The 27893-nt window shown below is 40.9% G+C and overlaps 1 protein-coding gene across 3 annotated transcripts in view; it reads left to right on the top strand.

The window, feature by feature from the left end:
- LOC142099243 (uncharacterized) overlaps nucleotides 1–27118 on the top strand; it is a 31859-nt gene extending 4741 nt beyond the window's left edge. The window contains exons 2-9 of one of the 3 annotated variants that reach the window (XR_012678507.1): nucleotides 4500–4787; nucleotides 8153–8431; nucleotides 9499–9615; nucleotides 12961–13068; nucleotides 15641–15742; nucleotides 18278–18367; nucleotides 21111–22055; nucleotides 22667–22754. Coding sequence is in view for 2 of the 3 variants with exons in the window: in XM_075182531.1 (XP_075038632.1) it covers nucleotides 4500–4787; nucleotides 8153–8431; nucleotides 9499–9615; nucleotides 12961–13068; nucleotides 15641–15742; nucleotides 18278–18367; nucleotides 22667–22771; nucleotides 24600–24967 (1457 nt within the window). In the remaining variant the exon portion in view is untranslated. Of the gene's footprint in view, nucleotides 1–4499; nucleotides 4788–8152; nucleotides 8432–9498; nucleotides 9616–12960; nucleotides 13069–15640; nucleotides 15743–18277; nucleotides 18368–21110; nucleotides 22056–22666; nucleotides 22772–24599 lie in introns of those variants that run through there. The other 2 variants (XM_075182531.1, XM_075182659.1) reach the window with 2 other exon arrangements.
- Nucleotides 27119–27893: the final 775 nt, after the last annotated feature.

Below are 27893 nucleotides of genomic sequence, written 5' to 3'. Positions count from 1 at the left end.
ACTCTGTCTCTCTAGGCCCCCCTCCACTTGTATAAAATACCAAAAAATTCAGCCATTATAGACTGTACAATATTAATTGACATGGAGAAAGCCAGTTTGGTTTCTGTCTCTCTAGCCCCCCCTCCACTTGTATAAAATACCAAAAAATTCAGCCATTATAGACTGTACAATATTAATTGACATGGAGAAAGCCAGTTTGGTTTCTGTCTCTCTAGCCCCCCCTCCACTTGTATAAAATACTAAAAAATTCAGCCATTATAGACTGTACAATATAAATTGAAATGGACAAAGGCAGTTTGGTATCTGTCTGCATCAGATCCTCTCTCCACTAGGAGTAAAATAGAAAACTATTCAGCCGTTATATAATCTAGAATATAAATAGAAATTGAGAAAGGCAATTTGGTATCTGTCTGCATCATAATCATCAACATCATCATTAGCGCCCTCGTCGCCTACACAAATCTCCCCCTCATCCTCTTCTAATTCCAAAGTGGCATCCTCAATTTGGGTATCACCGGCTACACTCGGGCTATTAAGGCACACATCAGCAGAATGCTCACGATTAGACATCCCACTGTTGGATGGACTCTCCACAGGGATTGTTGTCATTTGTGAATCAGAGCAAATATTCTCCTGTAATGCCTCACTGGTATCTTGCAGCTCAGCTTTGACGCGTAACAGTAGTTGTGCACCAATTGTAGCCTGGGTAACTTTTTGGGATCTGCCACTAATAGCCAAAGGTGAAGGCCTCATTCTCTCTTTGCCACTGCGTGTGTAGAATGGCATGCTTGCAATTTTTTTTTTATCGTCACTTAACTTTTGCTCAGTTACACTTCTTTTTCGCTTCAATACAGTAAATTTTTTTTTGGTTTTTGTTTTTTGCACTAATTTGAAAACACTCTGTTGTTTGACATCGCCTTGGCCAGATGACGTACTGGGAACACTAACATCAGGACTGGTGACAGAACCTGGTTGCTCATTTAGATCATATGTGGACTGCTTTGAATCCATTCTGAGCGCAAACCACTGAGGAGTGCTAAAAATTATTGAGTAGATACTGCTGACAGATATGACTTTTGACAGCCAGAAATATTAATGCACAATTAGAGAGGACACCCCAAAAACACTGAGGAGTGCTTAAAATTATTGAGTAGATACTGCTGACAGATATGACTTTTGACAGCCAGAAATATTAATGCACAATTAGAGAGGACACCCCAAAAACACTGAGGAGTGCTAACATTTATTGAGTAGATACTGCTGACAGATATGACTTTTGACAGCCAGAAATATTAATGCACAATTAGAGAGGACACCCCAAAAACACTGAGGAGTGCTTAAAATTATTGAGTAGATACTGCTGACAGATATGACTTTTGACAGCCAGAAATATTAATGCACAATTAGGGAGGACACCCCAAAAACACAGAGGAGTGCTAAAATTTATTGAGTAGATACTGCTGACAGATATGACTTTTGACAGCCAGAAATATTAATGCACAATTAGAGAGGACACCCCAAAAACACTGAGGAGTGCTTAAAATTATTGAGTAGATACTGCTGACAGATATGACTTTTGACAGCCAGAAATATTAATGCACAATTAGAGAGGACACCCCAAAAACACTGAGGAGTGCTAACATTTATTGAGTAGATACTGCTGACAGATATGACTTTTGACAGCCAGAAATATTAATGCACAATTATGGGGGACAACCCAAAAGCGCTGGGGAGTGCCAAATATGAAGAAAAAATAATAAACCTCTATCCTCCTCTCTGCACTAGCGATTTTGGTTAGAGCAATTGCAAGAACAATATTGTATTCTTTCTCTGTCCCTGCTCTAATTAGCCTATGACTACACCCTGCTCTCTCCCTCTGTCAAATGGCGATGGATTGCTGTGGAGGCGTGTATTTATAAAGTTGAAGTATCGCGAGAACCGAGTCCCGAGATCCGACGACGTCACAATGACGTTCGGCCTCGATTTGGATTCGGAATTGGCGGGAGAGTACCGAGCTGCTCAGCTCGGTACTCGGATACCCAAAGTTCGGGTGGGTTCGGTTCTCGGAGAACCGGACCCGCCCATCTCTAATATATACAGGATGAGAACATATACTGATAATAGCACACTGCATACAGAACTAGACAAGTGATACTGTGCATCTGTCCATATATACAGGATGAGAACATATACTGATAATAGCACACTGCATACAGAACTAGCGAAGTGGTACTGTACAGATATCCATATATACAGAATGAGAGCATATACTGAGAGTAACATCCTGCACACAGAACTAGTGAAGTGGAACTGTGAATTTGTCCACATATACAGAATTAGAACATATACTGAGAACTAGAGAAATGGTACTGTGCAGGGGTTCATATATACAGAATGAGAGCATATACTGAGAATAACATCCTGTATACAGAACTAGAGAAGTGGGACTGTGCAGCGGTCTATATATACAGAATGAGAACATATACTGAGAATAACATCCATGTCAGGATGAGAGCATAAATCTGATAGGCTGAAATAGAATATTGGATGTCAGGACCCAAAATAAATCTTTGCATGGATACATAAATTAACCTGATCTTCAACTCAGATAAATGTGTGACCAACTGAGCCCAGTAGGAGGTAATTGAGTTAGGTAAACCCTGTGTGAGGAGACCAGCTTAGGATATGCAGATCACAGACATCCATTGTGTTTGATCATGTATTTCCCTAGCTAATTGACTTCCTTTCAATAGGGTTGTAGACATGGGCTAATCCCTGGGTGTAAATTGGAGAGCCAGACGCCTAGGTGCCAATCTGGGAGACTCTTGTATAAAAATCTGCATGGTCATTTTTCATATTTTGGAAAATCCCTCTGCCACTCCGTACTGAGGGACAAAAACCACACCAGGGTTTTAAAACATAGATACCAACTACACAGGGAACAGCCATAGTCACATATCTTTGGAAGAGGTATCTCACATTGTCATAATTTCATTATGTTTGGTATTTAAATGTGCGGGAGATTATGACCGGTTTATTGAGGGGGGTGTTATTTCTCTGAGATATATCTGTGAAGAATTACAAACAGGTCAAGACTCTGGGAATATTTGTGAGCAAATTATAGTGACACCCAGGGGACATCCCTACCCCCTATTAGCATTAAACACTGCCCCTGTGAAGACCATCCCATTTCATTTGGCTTAAAAACCTGTGTGTGGAAAGGAAAAATTGTCAGACTTTTGGGGAAAACAAGTTACATTGATAAACTGTCCATCTTCCTACCCAATTCCCCTTGGCCAGAATGCAATTCATGAAAGTGCAAATCTGAATGTAACCCTTTTTATTTTAAACTGTTTTTGCTTGTTATGTCAATATATTAATTGGTTATTTATTATTTTGCTTTATATCTGAATGCCCTGTATTTTCGTATATTAAATCTAAAATTTAATAAGTTGCGTCCTTGATACTTTAACAAATTCATTGCCTGTTTAGAAGAGAGATTGCTCGTGCAGGCTAACCCTTGGAATGCCAGTGTGTGATTTGTTGATACATTTGATTAACAAGCTGTGTGTGCTTGTATGTACATTTGTGTAACATTCTGGAGGTGTGAAGAGTTAACCCTGTGTGTGCTGGTGTGGGTCGAGTTAGCTTGTGGATAACTAGAAGCCTGTGTGCCAGTGTGGGACAGTATATTGGGGTCCTATTGCCCATACTCAATAGGTGGTGGCAGAACCTGAAGTGTCTGGGGGTGTGAGAGTGCTGTGTTGTGGACGATTCCATAGGTCTAGAACCTGTGTGATGGGTAGAGAGAGACTGCGGGCTGAAATCGTGTGTGACCTCATACAGCAAACACCCCAAAGTCACGGCAGCTGGGAGCGTGTTCGTGACAATCCTGTATACAGAACTAGAGAAGTGATACTGTGCATCTGTCCATATATACAGAATGAGAGCATATACTGAGAATAACATCCTGCATTCAGAACTAGAGAAGTGATACTGTGCAGCTGTCCATATATACAGAATGAGAACATATACTGAGAATAACATCCTGCATACACAACTAGAGAAGTGGTACTGTGCAGCTCCACCTGCCCAGGTGGAGCTGCATTCACCTGTTCAGAGTAGAAGGCAGCTCCAGAGATTGGATGGAAAGGTCATGTGATCGGCTGGCATGTTGTCCTGACCAATCGTAATACATGTTGCCGACCTAGGCTTTTATCCCATTTAAATAGAGGTAAAGGATACATTGGGAGGACAGAGTCCTAGTTCATGTTACTGAAAGAGTAGAACACTGTTGAAACAATCTTGCAGCAGGTTCAGGATAGATGTATGTTTGTGGTAAGCTGCGGCCTCTCCTTAGAGTAATCTTTTGTGCAGGAGGAAGCTTGGGTGGGATCACTTGATCTTCTATGTTATATGTGAGATATATGAGTCATATTGGAACTGTTGGTGAATAAAAGTTTTGTGTCTCATCTTTACTTCTCTGTGAATGTTTCCAGGAAATGCTGAACTTGGGGCACTGGATGAATTTGGGACGGTTGGTTCCTCTGTGCTGCTTCGTGGTGTGCCAATTGATAGAGATACGGCTTATGACCTGAAGAAAGGTAATATTATCATAGTGGCGTACCATGGTTCAGCCAAAGTGCGGGGAGAATATGCTCAGCGAGGAAACTTTTCCTCAAACAATGGGACTTTCCTGCTTTGGGACCTGAGAAGAGAGGACAGCGGGATCTATGAACACTGGGTCAACAGCACAGTGCGGAGAAAAAGTAATCTCCGAGTGATTGGTGAGTCCTGTAGATCACAGACCTCTCAGTATATAACATACCTTATTGTGACTCTATAATATCATTGTCTCATACCTCACACCTTTTCCTCTTTAGAATCCCCCCATGTTCCTCATTCTTATATTAATTTAGAGAGAGCAGAAGAACTGATTGAGAAGCCTGATTCATCTAGTGTCATTCTGTCTTGTAAGTCATCTTATTTAGAGAAATGTTCATATGCAACCATGTGTGTTAAATGGAAGGGAACTGAGTAGACAATGTAACATCAGTAACTGACGATAATATTAACGCAGAAGTGTTTGTGGAAGTCAGTGATAGGTTAGATTGTAGAACATTTACATGTGTGGTGTGTGGCTGTTAATGAATGAGGATCCACTAGGTCTCCTATAGGTGTTTATACTGTGGATGATGATCCACTATGTCTCCTAGAGATGTATACAGTATGGACAGCGCTGCGGAATCAGTGGCGCTATATAAATAAATGGTGATGATGATGACGATGATGACGTTGATCCACTTGGGCTTTTAGAGGTGTTTATACTAGAGAAAACCGAGCCCACCCGAACTTAGGGGATCCAAGAAGGCTCGTGAGTCAGCTCGGTACTTTTGCGCGTCATCGCATCTGAATCGAGGCAAAATGTCATCGTTGCGTTGTCGGTTCTCACAGGTTTTGGATTCCATAAGTACCTCCCTTCCCAGGAAATCCAGCGCCATTGCTCACACAGGAACAGGGGTAGCAGTGTTCTTATCACTCTCCAGTCTCCAATGACATTGCTCAGTGTCATTGCTCACACAGAAACAGGGGTAGCAGTGTTCTTGTCACACTCCAGTCTCCAGTGACATTGCTCAGTGTCATTGCTCACACAGAAACAGGGGTAGCAGTGTTCTTGTCACTCTCCAGTCTCCAGTGACATTGCTCAGTGTCATTGCTCACACAGGAACAGGGGTAGCAGTGTTCTTATCACTCTCCAGTCTCCAGTGACATTGCTCAGTGTCATTGCTCACACAGAAACAGGGGTAGCAGTGTTCTTGTCACACTCCAGTCTCCAGTGACATTGCTCAGTGCCATTGCTCACACAGGAACAGGGGTAGCGGTGTTCTTATCACTCTCCAGTCTCCAGTGACATTGCTCAGTGCCATTGCTCACACAGGAACAGGGGTAGCAGTGTTCTTGTCACTCTCCAGTCTCCAGTGACATTGCTCAGTGTCATTGCTCACACAGGAACAGGGGTAGCAGTGTTCTTGTCACTCTCCAGTCTCCAGTGACATTGCTCAGTGCCATTGCTCACACAGAAACAGGGGTAGCAGTGTTCTTGTCACACTCCAGTCTCCAGTGACATTGCTCAGTGCCATTGCTCACACAGGAACAGGGGTAGCGGTGTTCTTATCACTCTCCAGTCTCCAGTGACATTGCTCAGTGCCATTGCTCACACAGGAACAGGGGTAGCAGTGTTCTTGTCACTCTCCAGTCTCCAGTGACATTGCTCAGTGTCATTGCTCACACAGGAACAGGGGTAGCAGTGTTCTTGTCACTCTCCAGTCTCCAGTGACATTGCTCAGTGCCATTGCTCACACAGAAACAGGGGTAGCAGTGTTCTTGTCACTTGACAAAAAATTATTGGAAATGACTGGAAATTATTGTTATTGAGGTTAATAATAATGTAGGAACAAAAAAAGAGCCAAATGATATGGATTTTAGAAAAAAATAGGGAGCCAAAACCAAAACATGAAGTTAATCCAGATCCAAAACCAAAACCACCGCCAAAACACAAGAGTCAGTGAACATCTCTAGTATATACCATGGATAATGATCCAATAGATCTTCTGTTGTGGTTTATACTGTAGACGATGGTCCAGTAGGTCTATAGGTGTTTATACTTTGGATGTTTGTTGCTCTCCTTTAGATGAGTCTCTGGTAGGATCTTCCTCACCAGTTTTTTTAAAGAGCATAAGGAATTGTGTTCTCTTTAGAGTAACTGTTTCTCTCGTTTGTGACTCTACTTCAGCCAGTAACTATAAGTTGTCACAACATATGTGTTTATGTATTATCAGTCTTCTATAGCAGACAGCTCTGTGATGTAGAGATTATCTTTTCAAAACCACTGAACTCTTATATTCTGAAATTAATAATTAGTTACTTTCACATTCCCACAGGTGTCCAACTAAAGTGATCATTCCTCCTTAGTAGAAACCTAGGGCAACATTACATAAAATAAACTGGTACAAGAACGAGTGGTAGACGTTCACCAGCCTTAGAGAGCACTTTGTCACAGATATAACAAACAACGATTATCAGTGTGTAAATGGCATCGATCCATCTATGGCAAATAAGATGCCTCTGTCACTCCTGTCCCGTTCTGGTCCTATGATCTCTGGAGTAAGGGTGACTGTGGGAGAGGAACAGAGGTGTCTCTAGATGAAGGACCAGTTTCTCCACATGGAGACAAGTGTGATGCTCAGCAGGTGAGGAATTTGTAGAAGGAAAGTTGCTGACCCTGCTACTTGGACCCAGTGCAGGCCGGACCTTCTAACGTAAATGAATAGCACATCTTGGTTCATCTTGACCAAATGTGGTCTCTAATCCCCTGGTATCTTCTAGTTATACCAAGGCATTGTAGATGAGGGTAGTCACCATCCCAGATAGATACACTGTCCGACCACATGGCAGTAGATGGTGATACCAGGGTGGAACAAACTCATAAGGAGAGTTCAGCACATAACGCTAAATTCTGCCAGAAAAACGTCCACAATTTCAGATTGTGAAATGAAAATTTCACTCATATTTGCCACCAGTAAACTACGTATATGAACCACCAGGGTTGTTTTTCTTACTTTTCCAGTGAACAATGGTAAATTTTCCTCTTTTAGTGTCAGCAATTTACTATGGTACCTCTCTTTACACAGTCCCTTTATTTCTACACGATGAATAGTCCATCCTCTGTAACCATAGAAACAGGGACACGAACCTTCCCCGCTACCTGACACAGACCATAATAACCACACATTTCCCAAAACCAAACTCAGAAGTTTTGTACTTTCTTCAGCTAAGTTAAAGGAGAAAGACGGGTTAAACGCATGACAACCACAGAGTGGCAAAATCTGGTATGAATGTCATTGATGATACCTATTGATAGGAAACCTTTTGTTGTAAATAATTCAAACATATCTAAGTCACCCTTAGTCCAACATAAATACCGGTGGATTTCCTTGTATTGTCTAACCACCGATTAACAAAATCCATCTTAAAATCCAACTGAAAAAAAAGAATAAAATCCTTTACATCAATGAACACATCATTGCTTGATTTTAGGTCGTCTTGTATAAAAGAAATTTTATATAATAACATAATTACATTATTATTACAGAGAAAGTGAATGAGCCAATCCTGTCGAGAGAGGATCTCCAAGCAGACAATGGCCGATGTCTGGTGAAGCTGCTGTGCACGGCCTGGGGAGAAGGTCCGTTTAATGTTTCATTTCTGAGAGACGAGAAGGACGTCAATCAGAATATCACCAGGAAGGACAATGTCACCATCCTGGTTATTGACTCTTGGGACCCAGATTCTGCTGGTAGTTACACGTGTAACTCATCCAACCCAGTCAGCTGGAACATGGCAGAAACAATAACGGTCGTACTATCTACAGGTGCGGATATTCTAATGTCTCCAATTGTTTTGTCATTTAGTGTTATCCAACGTCTGCACCACAGAATTCTTTGTATATGTCCTGTCACTGGCTATAGATTACGCTCTTACTTGTCACCAGTTACTGCACCCCAGTATGTTAATGTTGAAGACACCCAACATCTCCTAAACCAGGTGCAGCCATTGAGCAGATCACCCGGTGACCACTGACTGCCCAGGCGTTATAACCAATGCCACGTTACAAAATAAAGTCATCACCTGGTTAGATACGCCTTAGGCAACCTGCTCCTGGCCAGCAGTTTTTGTTAAAAAAAATGTGTGTAATCAAATTCCTCAGCCACCCTCTGAACCCCCATAGGCTGTTCAACCCTATTACACGTCCTCCTCACTGCTCACACCAGACTTATACGTGTGCAATAGGTGTATATGGAGGTGGCAGCAGGTCCATCCACCACCCTCACAGGTTAACATATTATTATTATTATTAATATTTATTTATAAGGCGCTACAAGGCATCCGCAGCGCCGTACAGAGACAAACAAAATCACAATACAATGGGAGACAGCACAGTACAGTAAACACAGCAACTCAGTACGCTCAATGCACAGCTAGAGAGGGCGGGGAAGGGGGAGGGAGGATCCGAAAATGACGGGGCCCAAGAAGGGGGGCGTGGAAGACAGGGAGACCCCCAGGGGGGAGGAGGGAGCGAAAGTGGATGTGGGGTGGAGGACCTTTGAGGAGGAGGGCTAAGTAGCTGGAGAGCAGAGTTAGAAGTGGTGGAAACAGGAGGAGAGATGGCCCTGCTCAGAGGAGCGTACAATCTAAGGGGTTATAACATATAACACAGATTCCCTTTTCCTTTGGGGCCTGGTCGGTATTTTATACGCTTTGACCCTTCTAGATATAGATAACATTGTTTATGTCACTATTATATAAGTAATACAATATAATGTGCACTATTTAAACATTGTATAACACTCCCCTGTTTATACAGTCAGTGAATGCACTTTCTCAGATTAGCAGCGACTGTGTCTCTTTATAAAAGTGATTGTTATGTTTATTCTTCAGCAACGCATTGGAAGCTGATAGCTGCAGTTGTCATCACTGTATTATCGCCCCGCTGGTGCTTCTTTGTTGTCATACTCATCATCAAATATATAAAGAGGGAAAAGGATATGGAGCAAGGTAAGTAATTACCAGGAACCTGTTCTTACACCCCCAACAGACATCTACATTTACTGTGCTCTCATCTTTCTTTTCTCAACTACAAAACTCATCTATTCTCAGTGATCTGAAGCTGTCAGCGTGATTGACGCGTCTGGTGAGTGATGTGATGGTCACTGTATATAAATGACTAGGGATGAGAGGTGAGGATTGTACTGAATCCTTTATTTTTAGTTGGCGATCATACTGACTCTTGAATCTTGGAGATCATACTGACTCTTGGATCTCGGAGATCATATTGACTCTTGGATCTCGGGGGTCATATTGACTCTTGGATCTCGGAGATCAAATTGACTCTTGGATCTCGGGGATCATACTGACTCTTGGAGATCTGGGATCATACTGACTCTTGGACCTCAGAAGTCATATTGACTCTTGGACTTCGGAGATCATATTGACTCTTGGATCTTGGAGATCATATTGACTCTTGGATCTGAAGTCGATGCAGACATAAATGTAACTTCCCCTTGAGGCTGGAATCCTGCAGTGTTTGGATTCTGTATATACCACACTTTTTCAAACTGTCTGTAAAGTTTAATAATTAAATAAGAAAAAACATTTGTTAATCCAAAACGCTGCCTAATATAATTTTATTTTACTTCACATGTTCACATGTTCACATGTTCAGTAAAACTACATGAAATTTTGAGTTTAACGTAAGTTGATTTGCAGCACCCAGTTTTGCCCTGACCTATTACACAGTTTAAAGACCTAGCTGGAAACCCCTGTAAAGCAGGTCTCTGACAACTCTCACCTAATCACTTCCACCACCTATTGTATTAGGGCAGCAGGACCCCAACATACTGTCACACATATGTACCTGCTGGCACACACTGAGCTCTGTGTTAGTAAAATAGATTTAACAATTCACACAGTATTCAAAGAGTTTACACAGTTAAACACTCAAAGGGTTAACACATCAAGGCAATCCGTCGGACAAACATATTAAATGTTCTATTTATATGATAAAATGTCATTCAAATAAATGCAATACAATTACAAAATAAAGGGATAAAAATACTCTTGCATAGTTAATATAGTCTGCATGTTTGGGGCAAGGCAGAATAAGATGGACAGTCTTCAATTAGATTGAGTCGCTAGATCTGACAATTTTATAACATACAGATAGGGGGCGTATGAACATGTGGTCCTGGCAGGTACCTCAGACAGGCAGTATATATGTAATATGGGGAGGAGAAGTCCTCTGGGTGTGAAACATACTGTAACTTCTTCAGAAAATAGTCCCAAATATTTATTCTTTCAGATCTTTTTTTCCCTGTGGCCTATCACATAATTCCCCATTCAATAGACAGGTTATAAACACCTGCACAATTGCATAGAAAATATGACAGTATTATGACATTAGTAAGTCTCATTCAGTGATTACTGTAGGTTATCTGTACATCCACTATTCATAATTCGCACACCTGATACGTTTTCTGTTTCAAGTATAAATTGGTACAAAGATTTCTCAAAGCATGAAATATGAAGAAGTGCGTTTTGAAGTTTATATTTTTTTTTTATAAATGCCTGTGTATATAGCCTATTCCTACGCTAACACATTCTTACTCACACTTCACCAGGAATTGTCACCTCTGATCGTTAGGACAGACAGGGAGCCTGTTTTATCTGATCTTACCACCATGGGAATTGGCAATAATAACACTTTTAGTTTAATCTTAATTTAGATAGTTATCAGAGGAACATCCCTGCATATTGTAACAAGTTTATATCATAGGTGTGAGTACTCTTGCTTTGACAAGACACCGGACATCTGCCACACACGCTGTTTGCTGTAAGGGTAGATGTCCTTCAAATTAACTCATTTTTTTTACTGACCACAGGGAGTTTAGAAATTGCACAGATATGCTAACCCCTGACTATGTTATAAATATGACAATTCACAGTTATGTTATGGGTTAGACATCTTAAGTTCAAGTCTTCATTTATCACTACACCCCGGAAAGTATAACTTCACCAGTGCTATAAGCCTGGACTGGTTACCTCTAATGCAGGGGGGCAGACAGCACAGTGTTCCTCCTTACAAGCTGCACCAGGCTATGCCAGGCACCGCTGGCACACTATAACAGTGAGATCTGCAGTGTGAGACATAAGGTGAGCAAGCACCCGCCTGTTCAGCATGAGTCTGAGTCTTCTAGGGAAACTGGACATGCAGAAAATGTGCGGACCCCCTGCCAAGGTAAACCAGCTTGTGCTTATTAACACTGGGGCTCTTTCCAACTGGTGGCCAGGGATAAACACAACTTTATGATGGTGTGTCAAAGTGGACTAGACGAGTTGATTAACCAGGAACTTAGGGACTGATGTTGTTATTTAATTGGAATGTGTCTATTAATGGCACAATTATGTGGGCATTTTCCCACTTTATGGATGACTATGATGACCATCTAGCATAGTATTTGATAAGGGAGTTACATAGGGATTGATGGTGGGGTAACAAATAATCAGAAATATCTTTGTATTAGGTACCCGAAAAGCCACTTGGAGCTGGAGATTTGCTGGTTTTCTGATCTTTGATTGCATGGGCAATTTCTTCAGTTGTGATTTCAGCACTTAGTTGTGCAGCATTTCACCAACATGCCCACTACCCACCAGTTTTCTCACACATGCCACCCCCTGCCCACCAGCTTTGCACTTATATGCCACCATTTGTCCTTACATTATGTCTTTTCCTTACCCATTTCTCCTCCAGTGCTGTCAGCTACAGTAACAGTTGCAGCAGCCACCTCCACTGTGAAACATGTGACTTCAGCAGTCACATGATGCTGACACAGAGTCAGAGCTGCAAGAAGGACTGACTATGCCGCTCTTTCAATATTATGCTGCCATTAATTCTTCAGACGCAGGTCCGTGGCATAGTCTTTGTGTTGATTACTGCACCGGGGAGGTGGGGCCCTCCGTGGTGCCCCCCAAATTCTGGTGCCTCAGACAGCTGCCTTAAGATGCCTAATGGTTGCACCTGACCTGCTGTTTTCCATTAAAAGTCTGCTTTATAATGGACATTCCTTTGTAACTTACTGAATCGTTACGTTAGAAACGTACATCAGCGCCATCTAATGGATCAAAAGATATTGCAGCTTTAACCTTTCAATGTTGACTCTCTCTGACTAACTTGTAGAATTTCAGAAACTGGATTAGGTGTGGTTTGCTCATCTCTACTGACAGATATGGGTGAGAGATATTCACAGAGTGCAGAATATTAATCAAATCAATGTTTATTTCTTCATTACATCTGCAGATTTTGGATTTATTTGATTATAAATCTGTTTCTTATTTTTGTTTCAGCTGATCAACACATTTGCAAATCCCGTTACACCTTCCAGGCTATCATACAAGCGGAGTTTCTTCTTGGCTTTCTCTGGGAACTTGCTGCAGCAGTAATCTGTTTGATTGGTAAGGGGAATCAATGCAAATAACTAAACCAACCTTTAATACCTAAGTTTGCTGTTTGTCCCTAGATCATGTACTAAATAACCACTTCAACCTAGATGATGACTGAAGATTCATGACCCCAAGTATTGCATTACTAATTACCTATTTCTGTTGTTTAATGGACGTTCTTATGTTATTAGAGGAGATAAACTTTATCCAGCATAGAACAATTCATGCTCATAAATGTTAAAAGTCCGCAACTAAACATATTAACCTTTCAATAGGTATAGCTAAGACAGTCCCAGATCCATTCAATTACACAACCTAATAATAATAATAATGTATAGCCTTCATCTCATTCATTACCATTATCATAGGATCTTTGGCATGATATGTCCCACAGTTGTTGGGCATTGACGTACATCATATGGCACCCTGCTCACATATAAAATGCAATAAGGCTATTGCCAAATATATGCCAAGTGCAATATGCAAAGCCATTCCTGGTGCCAAATCTAAGCTGAAGTACCATGCCAAGTATTCACATCTACTAACCCTTGCAGTCGGTGATCTCTCGCAAGCAGTGTTCCAAGCGGACATTTAGAAGTGGCGGTATGAAAATTTCAAGTGTATATATTGGGGCGGCTAGACCCCCACTAGTTTTTGGGACTTTGATTGTTTGAAATTAATTTTAGCTTTTTAACACTGTACTACACACTTATTAAATGATAATAAACAATTGTTTTATTAAAGTATTTAAAATAATATAGATATATTGACATAAGAAATTAATTTAAAATAGATCATGTTAGAAAAAATACACAGTTCCAGTTTTTCTTATGGCTCTGCACAGCACAAGATAATAGTAACTCCTTGTTGGTAATGGTGACAGTTTTGTAAATAGTATTACCTTTTCAAGTGCTGAATCAATCAGGGATACAGAGAGCAAATCTAAAATAGGTACAATGTAACAGAAGGTAAAAGACCATTTGCTGAAGGTCCGTCAAAGGTAAAGTATCAGTTTGAGTTAGTGGCTGTTTGCTTCATTCAAATTCTCATTTGATGGATATAATCCATATTGGATATTACAACTGACGGACTGATCTACTCTGACACCAGTCAGTCAGTTGTAACTCCTGGCAGCTGCCCTGGCTGGGGTAGATATCAGAGACACGTCAAGTCCGGCCAAGCCACTTAGACCTGAGAGGACTGGCAGTGAGGTACAAGATGAAGTCAAAGGATTGTAGAAGGTAGAGTAGTGATGGACATATCCAAAGACAAGGGATTGAAAAAAATAGAATAGTGGAGGACGAAGCCGAGGTCGAAGAATTGGAAAAGGTAGAATTGTGATGCACAGCGACACAAAACCACAGATAGAGAAATCCAAAACAAAACTTTGCTCCTGCAAAGCTTTGGTAGAACTGAGGGACTATGTATACAAACAGGTTAGATAAACATACTGATTGACTTTACCTTTTCACTGAAGAACTGATTGCAGAGTAAAGAAAGTTGTGCAGTAGTCCAGGTGAGCAGACCAGGTGAGGAGACCAGCTAGATTGCAGTTTTTAGCAGAGTACTGATTACAGGAATAGAGACAAGGTGTTGTAGCTGTCATTGTGATTTGTTTTCTGACAGCTGTCATCTGGAGAGAGTGAATCCTCACAACAAGATGTTTAGAGAACAAAGCAGTTACTTACAGGTAGTCAATCCGCCTGTTCATACACAGCAGGAACTCAGCAGGAAGAACTCTCGTATACGAAGTAATTATCAGCCTGTCTCTAACAATGTAGATAGTGTGATCTTGGGGGAGCCGGCACATTAGAAATTACAGGAAAGCACATAAAATAGAATAGCACATTTCTAGAAAGCAGCTCCACACAATATTATATGATAGGAATGCAGGAACAGTTCAATCAACTGGCATGTGAGGTCTGTGTAGTGTTTCCTTGTGTGCACACAGATGCTGTTCTGTGCTCTGTGTTGCACATTTAGTGAGCTAAATTAAAACCGATCTTGTCAATATTGCTGTAGCGGTCGTGGATGATATGGAGAAGTGGCAGTATGGCATAACGCCGTATACCTTCCTACTTCTACCACTGCTCTCCAGGGTCTTTCTCCCTCCGAGTTCCTCCTGTCTTTGTTGGGTCCGACACCAGCTGTCCCTTGCTAACAGCACCGCAGCCTGTCTGCACTGATCTCTGGCACTCAGTCGAAGCTCAGTATAGGGCAGGAACCTGAGCGATAGAACAGGGTGGTAGCTGTTCATGAACCAGAAAGATCATGGGGTGTATTGGAGAGGGTTAAATCAGCAACAAAACAGTGTGGGCCACCTATAGCTCATGAACCTGCTTACCTCCCCATATAACAAGACACTGAAGAGAGCTGACTAAGTATAATATAAATTAAATGCCAATAGTGACAGATACAAGAATAATTAAGGAACAGTTGTTAGACAAGATGACTGGTGATTTATGCCAATGGAAATACGTATAAAGCATGATATTAGTTACATTATATTAGTGAGAACTGGTGATTGTTATTGTGCCTTCTTCAGTTTTAGTAACTTTCTTCCTGTATTTTACATGAATTCTAGGTCATTTTTTCCCTAATCCCTGGAAATATATTCCTGTCGGTCTGTTCTCAGTGCTTGTGTTATGCAGGATTCTCTGCTACCAAGAAAAATGTACACACTCATGTAAGTATTAATAATGTAGCTTTCCTATGGGTCCAATTCAAATACATTATCCGTTTATGTACAGAAATCTATATATACCAAATCTATCTATATATGTGTCTCTTACATAAATCTATATGCATTTACCTTAATTGACGGGGTTGGTGCAATTGACATAAGAATTCCTATTTACCGACCCAACCCTGGGGAGAGCAAAAATAGAAATAAAGCAGTGTATATGGGCCACAGAGTATGAGATCAACAGGTAAATCAACAATAACGTTGGTCACTTTACGAACTGAGCAGGGCACAGAGATGCAATATGTAAGAGCTGTTCATGAGAAGAATCCTGCACCTATGTTGGCTCTGCATTTAGGCAAGTGAAGAGGTGATTGGTTAGTAGATTGTGAGCCATAGGGGCATATTTAACATGTAGTGATGTTACACTTTCAGACACTTACCGTAACTTCCACGCCACTCGTAGTGTCCCGCATATTTATGAACGCTGCATCTCAGCAGATATCGTGGATATCTGCTGCTTTGCATTCTGTTTAGTTTTTGGGAGCAGTCACCATTCAACAGTATGATGACTGTTCCTGGCCGCAATCTAACAAGTTTCGGAAACCTGTCATGATAATGTACGCCAGCTCATGCCGGCGTACATCATCATAATTTAAGAATTTCAGTGCTGTCAGCTCTGCTCCGGAGAGCAGAGCTGGACAGCGCATGTGTGGAGGGATCACATGATCCCTCCCTGTCACTCACCGCTCGCTCTCTGCAACTATAGTTGCAGAGACAGAGAGGAGATGTCTGTGTGCATGGAACTGCACCTGTGCATTTGCAGTATGAAGGAAAACTAAAAGGACCAGGAGGAGATCCGGAGACAGCGCGTTCCGAAGAGGGGGGTAAGTATGTTTTTTTTTTTATCACAGAAACAGCAGTTTATCGGAACTGCTGTTTCTGTGTTTGGTTCTTCATAAATTTGAGAAATAGTTTAATTCTTATCATTACGATAAGGATTGAAAACTATTTTTCACTTTATATGAACATTGATTAATGTGCCCCAAAGAGACAAGGTATAGGGAGAGTAGTGAAAGAGAAAAAGACACGTTACTTTAAATTAATGAAATGTGTACAAATTAATAAAATCATTTGAGACGGCAGCCAAGGACAAATAAGACCAATGGGCAAGTGCAAATTAAAGAAAAAATGTTGCCCGGCGCTCAGAAACAAACAATATATAAAAATCACTGAGTGGGGATGTAGAGGGGAAGCCGCAGACTGAGTTGTAGCCGGTGTTCCATTTATGGAGGAATTATTTTAAGGTGAAGATGAAAGTGACTGAGCTGTAATGAAGGTCTGTGGGCAGGAAGCCATGTGCCACAGCTGGGGGTAGAAGGAAAAGCTGGTTCTACTTTACATTTACAGACTTATAGGTGGTTGTCATGTGCAGGTTAGAACTTAACGATCCTTTAGGAGTAGCACACAGATAGTGAATGGAGCCACTAGAACATAAGATTGGTAAATGACCAGGTCATCAGGGTAGAGCAGAGACGATCAGTTAAGATCCAGGTTAGGTCATGAATCATTTCTTTTGCAGAACCGGTGTTGTGAGCATGATAGAGGGTTGAACTTCTGCTAATGTTATAGGATTGGTTGGCAACCGTTCTTTTCAGTAATATGCTAAACTTGGAGCGAATTTCTATGGAACGGTGGTTGTTTGGAATCACTGTTTTTTGGGATAGGTTAGTTCCCCGATGTCAGAAACAACTATAACATTTCTTATTATCCGGTAGTTTAGAGTGTTTAGATGTGAAGTGGTTTAGAAACCTCAAAACTGCCTGTGGTTTAGGGGAAAGAACCATGATTAAATGCAACATAGCATCAATCCCAGCCATGCAGGGATGTCTAAGAAGCCTTGGGCCCCTCCTGGTACCCCTGGCTGGTGGGTACCAGGGCAAAGAAATACAAGGTGCCCCTTTTAGTAATTTAATGGTGCCCCTGTTATGATTGTTTAAGTATACTGTGCCCCCTTTATAATTAACTAAATAATGAATGCCCCCTTTAACATAGTAATAAAGAATGTACCCTTTAGTTGATTAATAATAAATACTTTTTTTCTGTAGTGTATGGTAATTAATAATTACCCACCATCTTCTCTTCTTGATCCAATGTAATGTAAGAAACCCCCAATAACAGTGAAGCAGACTGCTCTCTAGGAGCTGCTGGTAAAAAGTCTGGTAATCCCGTCTACTTAGTACATGGGCAGCCAATCAGAAAGGGTTCCTCATCCATCAGAAATAGCCGGACATACATAAAGACTGGCACCTGCATTTGTTTTATTAATTCACATTTCCCTCCTGTGCTGGGAGAGAGGCACTGCCGGAGAACAGGAGGTGTATACACGGTATTCAGGAAACGTGAGGAATACCAAGGAGGGATTGTTATATCATTACATGGTGATAGGTTCAGTATTTGTTTCACTAATAAGATACAGTGTATGTGGTATGTAATGAATTTCTCCTGACTGTGCACATTATTGTGTTTATTTCTCAGATATAAAATGCACATCCAGTTTCATCACACAGTTGTCGGATGTCCTCTTCCTACCTGGGTTCTATGTATATATACTGATCATCTCCAATAGTGAGTACCACTGAGATTACACTGTATAATATAGATCAGAATTATTACTAGTTGCGGGTAATAGATTACTTGTTTTATGACCTAATTCTGTTCTGGTTGGTCATGTGACATGGGTTCTATATCTCATGATACTAACTCGGGGCCTGATTCATTAAGGAAAGTTACGTAAAAAATTGAGCACGTTTTCTCTGACTGTTTTTTCATGTTCATTCACACAAATCTCAAGTTTAAATGTCAGTGTACAAATAAGCTATGAAGTATTTGTGTGCTACATGAAAAAACAGTCAGTGTTTAACTTATGTGCAAAATAGAAAACTAATTTGCACCCCTTGTATTGTAACATTGTTTTGTCAAGGAGAAAACTTGCTCAATTTTTTACTTAACTTTTCTTAATGAATCATGCCCCCGGTGATTATAGGCAGTTTTGGAAGAAATTATTATAAATATGTCATAACAAATTATGGATTCTGGACGGTGACTAAAAAAGGAGAAGTCTGGTAATAATGTGTCCATGAACCGAAGCAAAGCTGATATAAAGGAGCAGGGCCATTAATATTGTATGATTCACATTTACATACGACCTCTAGAACCTTATGGGGCCTGAGTCATTAAGGAAAGTAAACAAAAATAGGAGTAACTTTGCACCTGAGCAAAACCATGTTGCATTGGAGGGGGAGGTAAATTTAAAATGTGAGGACAGATTTATAGTTGGGGTAGGACATGTCCTAGATCCACGTTAAATGTCAGTGTATAAATAAAGCTATCAAGTATTTGTGTGCTACAGGAAAAACCAGCCAGTAATTATCTCATGTGCAAAATAATAATCTAGTTTGCACCCCTTGTATTGTGACATTGTTTATCCACGATCAAATTTACTCCCTTTTTTGGCTTTACTCTCCTTAATGACTCAGGACCATAGATGCTATTTTTTGTGGTTAAAAGTTTGCATAAAATGTGTAAATTTTACTGATCTGTTATTGGATATTCTCTCATTCTCAAGAATTTGGCACTTCTAATGCAATCCCTATGTCCTTATTATTATCACTTATTCCCTATACTGTCTGTAGTGTAGGTGGCCAGAGCCCAGTACCACGCTGCAAGTAGACGTGGTTGACGATGTGACAGCAATGGAAACCGCTCCTGCGGTACAAAGGGAGGGGGATCAGGCACATGGGCAGTGATGGAGGAGATCACAGGAGTGGGGGACGATATACAAGTTATTAGAGAGCTAGAGAAAAGGTAAAATGTGGCAGCAGACTTTGGGGAAAACATGGGGGAGCAGCAATCATAAAATGGGGAGCAGACATAGTGGAATGAGGGAGCAGTGATGCCTAGGAGAGAGACGTGTGGAGCCTAGGAGAGAGACGTGTGGAGCCTAGGAGAGAGACGTGTGGAGCCTAGGAGAGAGACGTGTGGAGCCTAGGAGAGAGACGTGCGGTGCCTAGGAGAGAGACGCGCGGAGCCTAGGAGAGAGACGCGCGGAGCCTAGGAGAGAGACGCGCGGTGCCTAGGAGAGAGACGCGCGGTGCCTAGGAGAGAGACGCGCGGTGCCTAGGAGAGAGACGCGCGGTGCCTAGGAGAGAGACGCGTGGAGCCTAGGAGAGAGACGTGTGGTGCCTAGGAGAGACGTGTGGTGCCTAGGAGAGAGAAGTGAGGAGCCTAGGAGAGAGACGTGTGGAGCCTAGGAGAGAGACGTGTGGAGCCTAGGAGAGAGACGTGTGATGCCTAGGAGAGAGACGTGTGGTGCCTAGGAGAGAGACGTGTGGTGCCTAGGAGAGAGACGTGTGGTGCCTAGGAGAGAGACGCGTGGAGCCTAGGAGAGAGACGTGTGGTGCCTAGGAGAGACGTGTGGAGCCTAGGAGAGAGACGTGTGGTGCCTAGGAGAGAGAAGTGAGGAGCCTAGGAGAGAGACGTGTGGAGCCTAGGAGAGAGACGTGTGGAGCCTAGGAGAGAGACGTGTGATGCCTAGGAGAGAGACGTGTGGTGCCTAGGAGAGAGACGTGTGGTGCCTAGGAGAGAGACGTGTGGTGCCTAGGAGAGAGACGTGTGATGCCTAGGAGAGAGACGTGTGGTGTTTAGGAGAGAGACGTGTGGTGCCTAGGAGAGACGTGCGGAGCCTAGGAGAGAGACATGCGGAGCCTAGGAGAGAGACGTGTGGTGCCTAGGAGAGAGACATGTGGAGCCTAGGAGAGAGACGTGTGGTGTCTAGGAGAGAGAAGTGAGGAGCCTAGGAGAGAGATGTGTGGTGTTTAGGAGAGGGACGTGTGAAACATAGCAGAGACATGCGGGGCATCTGAAAGGCTTGGGAGAAACATCTGAGAGACATGGGGAGCAGATGAGACACATGTGGTGCATATGAGCGATATGGGGAGGCATCTGAGAGACGTGAGGAGCAGATGAGCGACATGAGGAGGCATCTGAGAGAGAGGGGAGATAGACATGAGGGAGAAAGCAAGTAATCTGTAGAAAATTTGGATTTGGACAACATGGAACGCAGGAGAAACGGAGGATAAAGGTAAATAACGAGAGATAGAACGGAGGTGGTACAGACTAGAAGAGAGAGCAGTTGGAGGTATGTGCAACTAACATCTACATTCTATTTTGTTGATCTATAATGCACATTTTTTAAAAAAAATCATTTTTCTGTTTTGACTTAAGGTGAGCTGGTTTGGGGAGAAAGATCTGTCTTGAATGTGGTCGGGAGCTTTTATTGTTTTTAAGAGATTTATCCCATTCGCTTTAGGCAACATGAACTCTAAATCCAGCCTTGAGCCCTCACAGTAAGACAAAGCAAAACGTTCATACAGACATAGGTATCACGCACTAGGTAAGAATATCATCTTAATAAATGCAAAGAACAAAGGCTAATTAGTGGCTTAACCACATTGCTCCTGATTATAGAAACACTAATAAATAAGTAACTTGTTCTTGTGGAATATAAATGGCTATTGCTAGACATAGTACTTTACATATTTTTTATATAATGTAATATACATCGATCAGGACAGTGTTTTGTTAAAATATAATTTGCAATTGTTCTTTGTAGTTAATGTGACATTGTATTGTTGTAACATATATAACATGTGGTTTTCTATATGCAAAGCAGGAATCCCACATAGAAGTTCTTTGTTTCTTTAAATGGCAAGTTAAGTACTTTTTAAGCATGCATTATTGTCTGAGATATCGTTCTCCCCTCTGAGCTCTGTCTTCTCTAGTGCAGGCAGAACTCAGAGGGTAGAGCCTCTCTGCTCACTATACCATGTGCCACGTGACTGTGGTTACCAGGGTAGTTACATGACATTGGAAAGTCTGCAGATTTAGAAGTCATTAACAGCAGCCAGAAGAAACAAACCAAGGAAAAATGGTATTAACCAAGCTTCAGTCAGCCACAGTGCTAAATGTGATTGTTGCTTTAAAAGCTTAAAACAGAAAGATTGAGGAAAATTTGGATAATGGAGAGGGGAAAGGGCTAAACCAGGATACCGTAGAGTAGAAGCAATATGAGTGCAGCACATAGAATCTCATCGTGCAGCAGTTCTGTGACTGTAGAAGACTAGAGATGTAATCAGTCTTCTAGACTAGATGTACTTACAGATCTCCAGATAAGTGGATCCAGAGACTAAGTAGCAGAAAGTCATATTATGTAGTATCTCCCAGGAACAAGTGGCGTGCAGCCGGAGGATATAGGGTAAGACTTGTATTACACCGACACCATCTGTATCACAGTACTCACTGCTCTTATCTGTTTCCAAAAATTCAGTATTTTATTTGATGCTAATATCATTGTCTTATGTGAGATCCATAATTTATTATGACATATTAAATGTATCAATTGACAACATATCGTGCTGTATAACAGCAAAATCATCAGATCTTTTATTAGTTTAATTTCTACAGGTTTACACTGGAAGAATTGATATTATTTACAAAACATTTCTGATATTTGTCCCATGTGAGTAAAATGTTATTTTTTGGTTACGTTGCACTAAGCACTAGTGAGATCACCGAGGCCGAAAGTGCCTCGTTCGTCAGCCTGAAGGATTTCACCAGTAAATGTCATTAACACCCTACAGGGCTGAGTATATGTAAATTAATCCATCAATAGTTACAGCAATGGACGCAGATATGACTATATAGTATAAGACCTTCCTTGAGGATTTCCCATACATCGACCATAGTAGGCTGGAATGTCACCTGGGATGTGGCTCTAACATACTTATAAAGCCAATGTAGATGCTTTCTCTTCTGTCTTCTGTCAATCGTTTATTCTCAGTTGTCTGTTTCTTCTGTTTCTTCCAGACAGTAGCCCCTGTGGATTGGGGATATGGGACAGAGGGCGATGGGGCCTTGCCGTTATCATGTATGGACTCCTCTGGTGTGCGTTGTCTGCTGCCTTCTACATATGTAAGTGACTCCGTGTTGTATGATGAATGTGAGATTGGAGTGGATCTCATGGGAAAGTATTTCCAGGTGGTCGAACAGACAATCTGAGTCCTGGAAATAAATCTATACTAAAACACCTCTATAATTCAGCTAAATAATCTGCCTGAAATAAATGGAGTTTTATAACAGTTTAGGGGTGTATTTATCAAAGGGGTAAAAGACCTATAGCTGGCGAAAAATGGGAGTTTGTGATGGCTTTGCACGAGGAATCCTATTTAATAAGAATCGCTGCAATACTGGTTCTGTCATCGCAGGATGGTGAGAACTAAAGAAAATTTTAGGAAAAAATGCATGTTTAAATATTTTTATTTTATTTTTAAAATCCACTTGTTAATATTTTTTTTTTCACCAACTGAAACTGACAGCCTGAAGCAGTAGTTACCCCAGTACCGGCCAGGCAGCTTCAGCCAGATTGTATTGATAAATTGCATCAATAAGAGATAAACGTCGTTCATACTTATTCTCTCACTTCCTTAACTATGCTCCTATATCTGTCAAACATGCTTCCTTTCCTTTGTTGAGAGTTGCTGTCTCTAAAGGCTCCATAAGAGGGTGGGGATTCTCTATCTTGCATCATACTTACTGTATCCAGTATGATAGATGTGTTGTATTCACACATGGGCATGACGCAGGCATTGATAACGTGCTGTGATTTGGAATGGTGTCTTATAACAACACTCACTTAGCATTTGTGTCAGACTTGTTGCGTGTTTCGTATTTCCCGTTTTAGAAGTTATAGAGATGAGCAAATCGAATCACAAATTAAATTTGTTTAGATTTTCCTAATTCAGCTGTTCTGCATAAATGTGAATCTGACCTAATTTGCACAAGATACGGAGGATGAAAATCTCCTCACCCATCATATTTAATAAAAAGTAAAGGAGCCAATAAAAAAGCAACAGCCATCATCACATGACTAGAACTATATAAAGGTGGGACATAAACAGTGTGACATCCTTGCTGGTTGTCTGAGAGGAGAAATCTCTGTATAGTCTATGGGAGAAGGTTGACTCCTTATCTAATCTAATGTCTCTGTCTAAACGGGTCAGCAGTGCTTTGTGCTCTCTATAAAACAGATGAAAGAGTGTATTAAAGATTATCCTGTTTACAGCAACCATTTACTAGGAGTCAATGTAAAGAGTTTAAAGGCTAATTTAATTTATCTTAATGCAATCTCTACTGCCTTTCTGCGCTTTTGACATCAATATTTAAATTGAGTACAATGCCTGCTAGTCACATAGGCTGCAGTAGAGCCACAAAGGTCCAACCCCCCCCCCCCCCCCCACACACAATTCAGGTAAATAGGGCAAAGAAATGAAATACCAAGAATATAATTTTTTTTTGTAATTTAGTTTGATTTAAAATAACTGAACCAGCATATTAGTAACCTGAAGACAATTTGCAAAAACAAGTTCCTATACTGTTGCTTCCTTACACCCTCCGGCCGCCATGCTTAAAGCAGCAGAAGGGATTGCGCTGGGTTTGGGTGTAGAATAGTCCCTTTGTGATGGATGGATGCAGAGTTCTTCAGTGGTTGTCATAATTTGTGTGCTGAGTATTTAATCCAATATATCAGTAGAACATAATTGGACATGGCAGTCATCTGTCTTTTCCATAGTGGGGGATAGCTCTTTTGCCATTTACATCGGTGTTTGGTGGAAAGACTCCATCGCATATTAGTACTGCTATCACAAAGCTGTAGGGAAAATACTGAAAGTCTATCTTACCTTTATATATAAAACATATTTGAAAAAGCCGAGTTTTAATACATAGTATTTTTTATTAACAGACATCAGAAAGAATAAAAAGAAAGGTGACTGTGAGTCGCCCGAAGTGAAATCCCTGCTTGTACTCAATACAACTAATGGAGCAATTCGAGATATAGAGGAGGGAAGACAAACATCTCATGTTCCTGAGGGTGACACAGGAGAACCCGTAGAGAACGTCGCCCCTGAGCATGTGGAACATCAGACAGAGACAACTGTGGAAACACCAAACGAGAGTCTAGAAAGCCCAGCAGTGTCCTCTAATTGTAGGGGCCCTATGGATACTGATGGGGGCTCTATGGATACTGATAGGGGTCCTGGAGAACATTCCTCTATGATATTAGAACTGAAGGATAAGGTCCTTGACAAGGATCGAGTAGCAAATGGATGATGAAGGGTCACTAAGGTTTTTTTCAGGTCTAATGTTCTACCTTAACAGGGTTATACTCCATCCACTGCCAGTGAGCAGTGAGGGGAAGAGACAACAGGTGTCGGAGGATTCCCAGATTTCAGAGCTCAACTAGGAAGGTTTAATGATATATAATATCACCACTACTTTAATACTCCACCATATTTATACATATTTCCTCTTCCTTCTCCATGGAAGCAGACATTAAGAAGTTAATGCTCCATTTCAGAGTTAGGACAGAGAAAACAACACCTCCACCTAATGTACATACGGCCACTCCACCTCCCTTCCGGTGTCTTTCTTTTCCGATCTTCTCGTATGCTGATCTCAGGTACAATGTAGTTTCCTTTATATTTTTATACAGAAATGACATCTATAATACCAGGATGAGGTGGGAAGCTCTTTCCTGAAGCCTCCTGGTCCAGGTGGAGAAACACAATGGTGTTTTCACTTGAAAATGTAGGAAAAGAGGTTCCAATTGCATAACTCATGTTGTTAGTAGTAATTCCAAAGCAGAAACAAGAGGTAAACTAATTTGAGAAGTTCTATGTTTGCGACCAAGCCCTTGAGCCAATTGGAGTCATGATTAAGAATTCTAGAGCTCATATCTTCAACTCTAGAGGTTGAGACTTGGGCAAGACTTCATGTGAAGCACCTGCAAAACGGCTTCCTCACAGTTTGGAACAGAGATATTGAAGATTTGCATTGTATGGCCAGATAGTGTAAGACGCTATGAAAGCCAAAATATACCTAAAGGAGGTGGGAGCGGCCTTATTTACCCCCTGAAGGTAAGTTATTTCTGTCTTGACACAGCTGGAAGAGAGGATTAACCCCTTAGCATCTGCTGCCATGAAGGAGATCAAGGAAACACAACACCAATAATTAGTTTCACTTCCTCATGATTTCATGTCATTAATGAAGCAGAAAACAAGAGTAGCATCGTTCCAAATCTGTTTGTCCCATTTCAAATGCCTTGCTACTGTTACTATTACCTCAGGGTCCTGGTATTGCTGTCACTACCTGGTCTTCAGGTGAGGGGGAATATGTGTTATATGGTGGGAGAGATGTAATTATGGGGAATGGATGTATACATAGTTATGTGGATTTGAAGGATTACATTATCAGCAATTCCATGGAAATAAATTAGCCATGCCACGCTTTCTTTGAAAATGATCCCCTATGTACTGTATGGAGGGGTATCTGGGCAAGTTCATTTTACATCTTATAATTTTATGCTAACGTTTTAAAGCTAAAATACCCAAATAGATGGAATAGATCTATGAATATTGTATCTTATTACCTTCCTTTTAAGATGGCTAAGGAGAGTAATGGTGTAATTGTACTGTATATCAGACACGATAAATTAAAACTATTACTACAAGTCCTCTTGTAGGCTTGTATTTTCTTTCTTTGTCCTCTGAATTTTTGTCACATATTTTAAATATGAAAAAAAAAGGACCTGACCTGTGAAAAACCGAGCAACACTGTATTGGTGTATTGATATGTGAAGCTCTTCTTACCTGGGCTGTGCCGTTCCCATTCACATCCCCATGGACGTTCCCTGCTGAGTGGCCTCCATGCCACCACTGACTGTTGACACTGGACAGAGGTAGCGGTATAATATAGAACCATATAAGACCATTGATGGTTTCTGGGGACCCATCGGAGTGGGAGAATGGCAAAACCTAGATAAGAAGAACTCTGTGTGTTATCTTATCTTCGTCAACTCCGCAGAACAGTAAATTGTACATTTTGGCAGGAGTTCCTCTTCAAGTTCTTATTATGTACAGACACGGAAGTAAGAGAGAGAGTGAGATAAAGAATATAACAGTTACTGCTCATGTCTTTATTGTTTCCAGCATACTGTAATCATTTTTCTGTAAGTCCGACATGCTATAATCGTTATTAGTTATGTGTAGAGAACATTTATATATACTGTTTATTTACGCGTGTTAACATTGTTCTTTATACAGCGCTGTGAAATTGGTGGTGCTATATAATTAAATGATAATGTTGATTGTGACTTTGTTATTAATACATATTGTCAGATACTCTATGTTCCCCACGACTCCTGCATTCATATTATTGTATATTTTCACAATCAATGTAATAAAATGATTTTGAGGAAATCCATCATTGTATCTGGTATTATTTAATCAAATAATCTAAAAATTATCAGGGAAGACACATAAAAAATGTAACCCCTACAATTACAGAAGGATGAATATAACAGTTTTTGTCAATCTCACTAAATATGTATCTTTTCCACTCCATGCTAATCATGCTTTAGAGGGAGTGCTGTCATTTTGTTCAACCGATGCTTTTAATTATTTTTGTGGAATAAATGGGAAAAAATGACTTTCCCCATTAATTAACCTCCATAAAAAAAGAACATAATGTGTTGGACACTTTGGCAGAACTGTGAGAGGAGAGGGCGAGGTTTTTAGGGAGAAATTGAGGAATTGATGGATTTTATAATATATTGGTTACATAGAACGTCTGTAATTGCATGAATACATCCTGTATGATAAGGTGGAGATTAAAAAAGTAATGTTCCTGAATAAATGGATTCACTTCCAGAAGTGATGATTATTAGATAGGGACAACATTGATTAAAATAATACAAAAATTACTGCTGAAATGTCAGTCAGAGGGAATAATGTTTTATTGCAGATATTTGGAAGATACTAACCGGTCTGAAGTCTTAGTGGCATGTCTGATTCCATGTATCTTACAGGATGTGCAGGGTCTCCCGCATGCGCGGAATCAGGCCACCTGCACCGAGCACCTTATAGTGATAGGCACCTATATAAGTTCATGACACTTAAGCGCCTCTTATATTTAAATAACATATAAATGTATCAATGATGGGTTAAATTTTAACCTCTCATGAGCCCAAGACAATAAA

The sequence above is a fragment of the Mixophyes fleayi genome, chromosome 1 (genome assembly GCF_038048845.1).
Source record: "Mixophyes fleayi isolate aMixFle1 chromosome 1, aMixFle1.hap1, whole genome shotgun sequence".
NCBI classification, from domain to species: domain Eukaryota; kingdom Metazoa; phylum Chordata; class Amphibia; order Anura; family Limnodynastidae; genus Mixophyes; species Mixophyes fleayi.
Note: the sequence above shows the minus strand (reverse complement) of the source record. Positions and strands in the feature narration are given on the sequence as shown.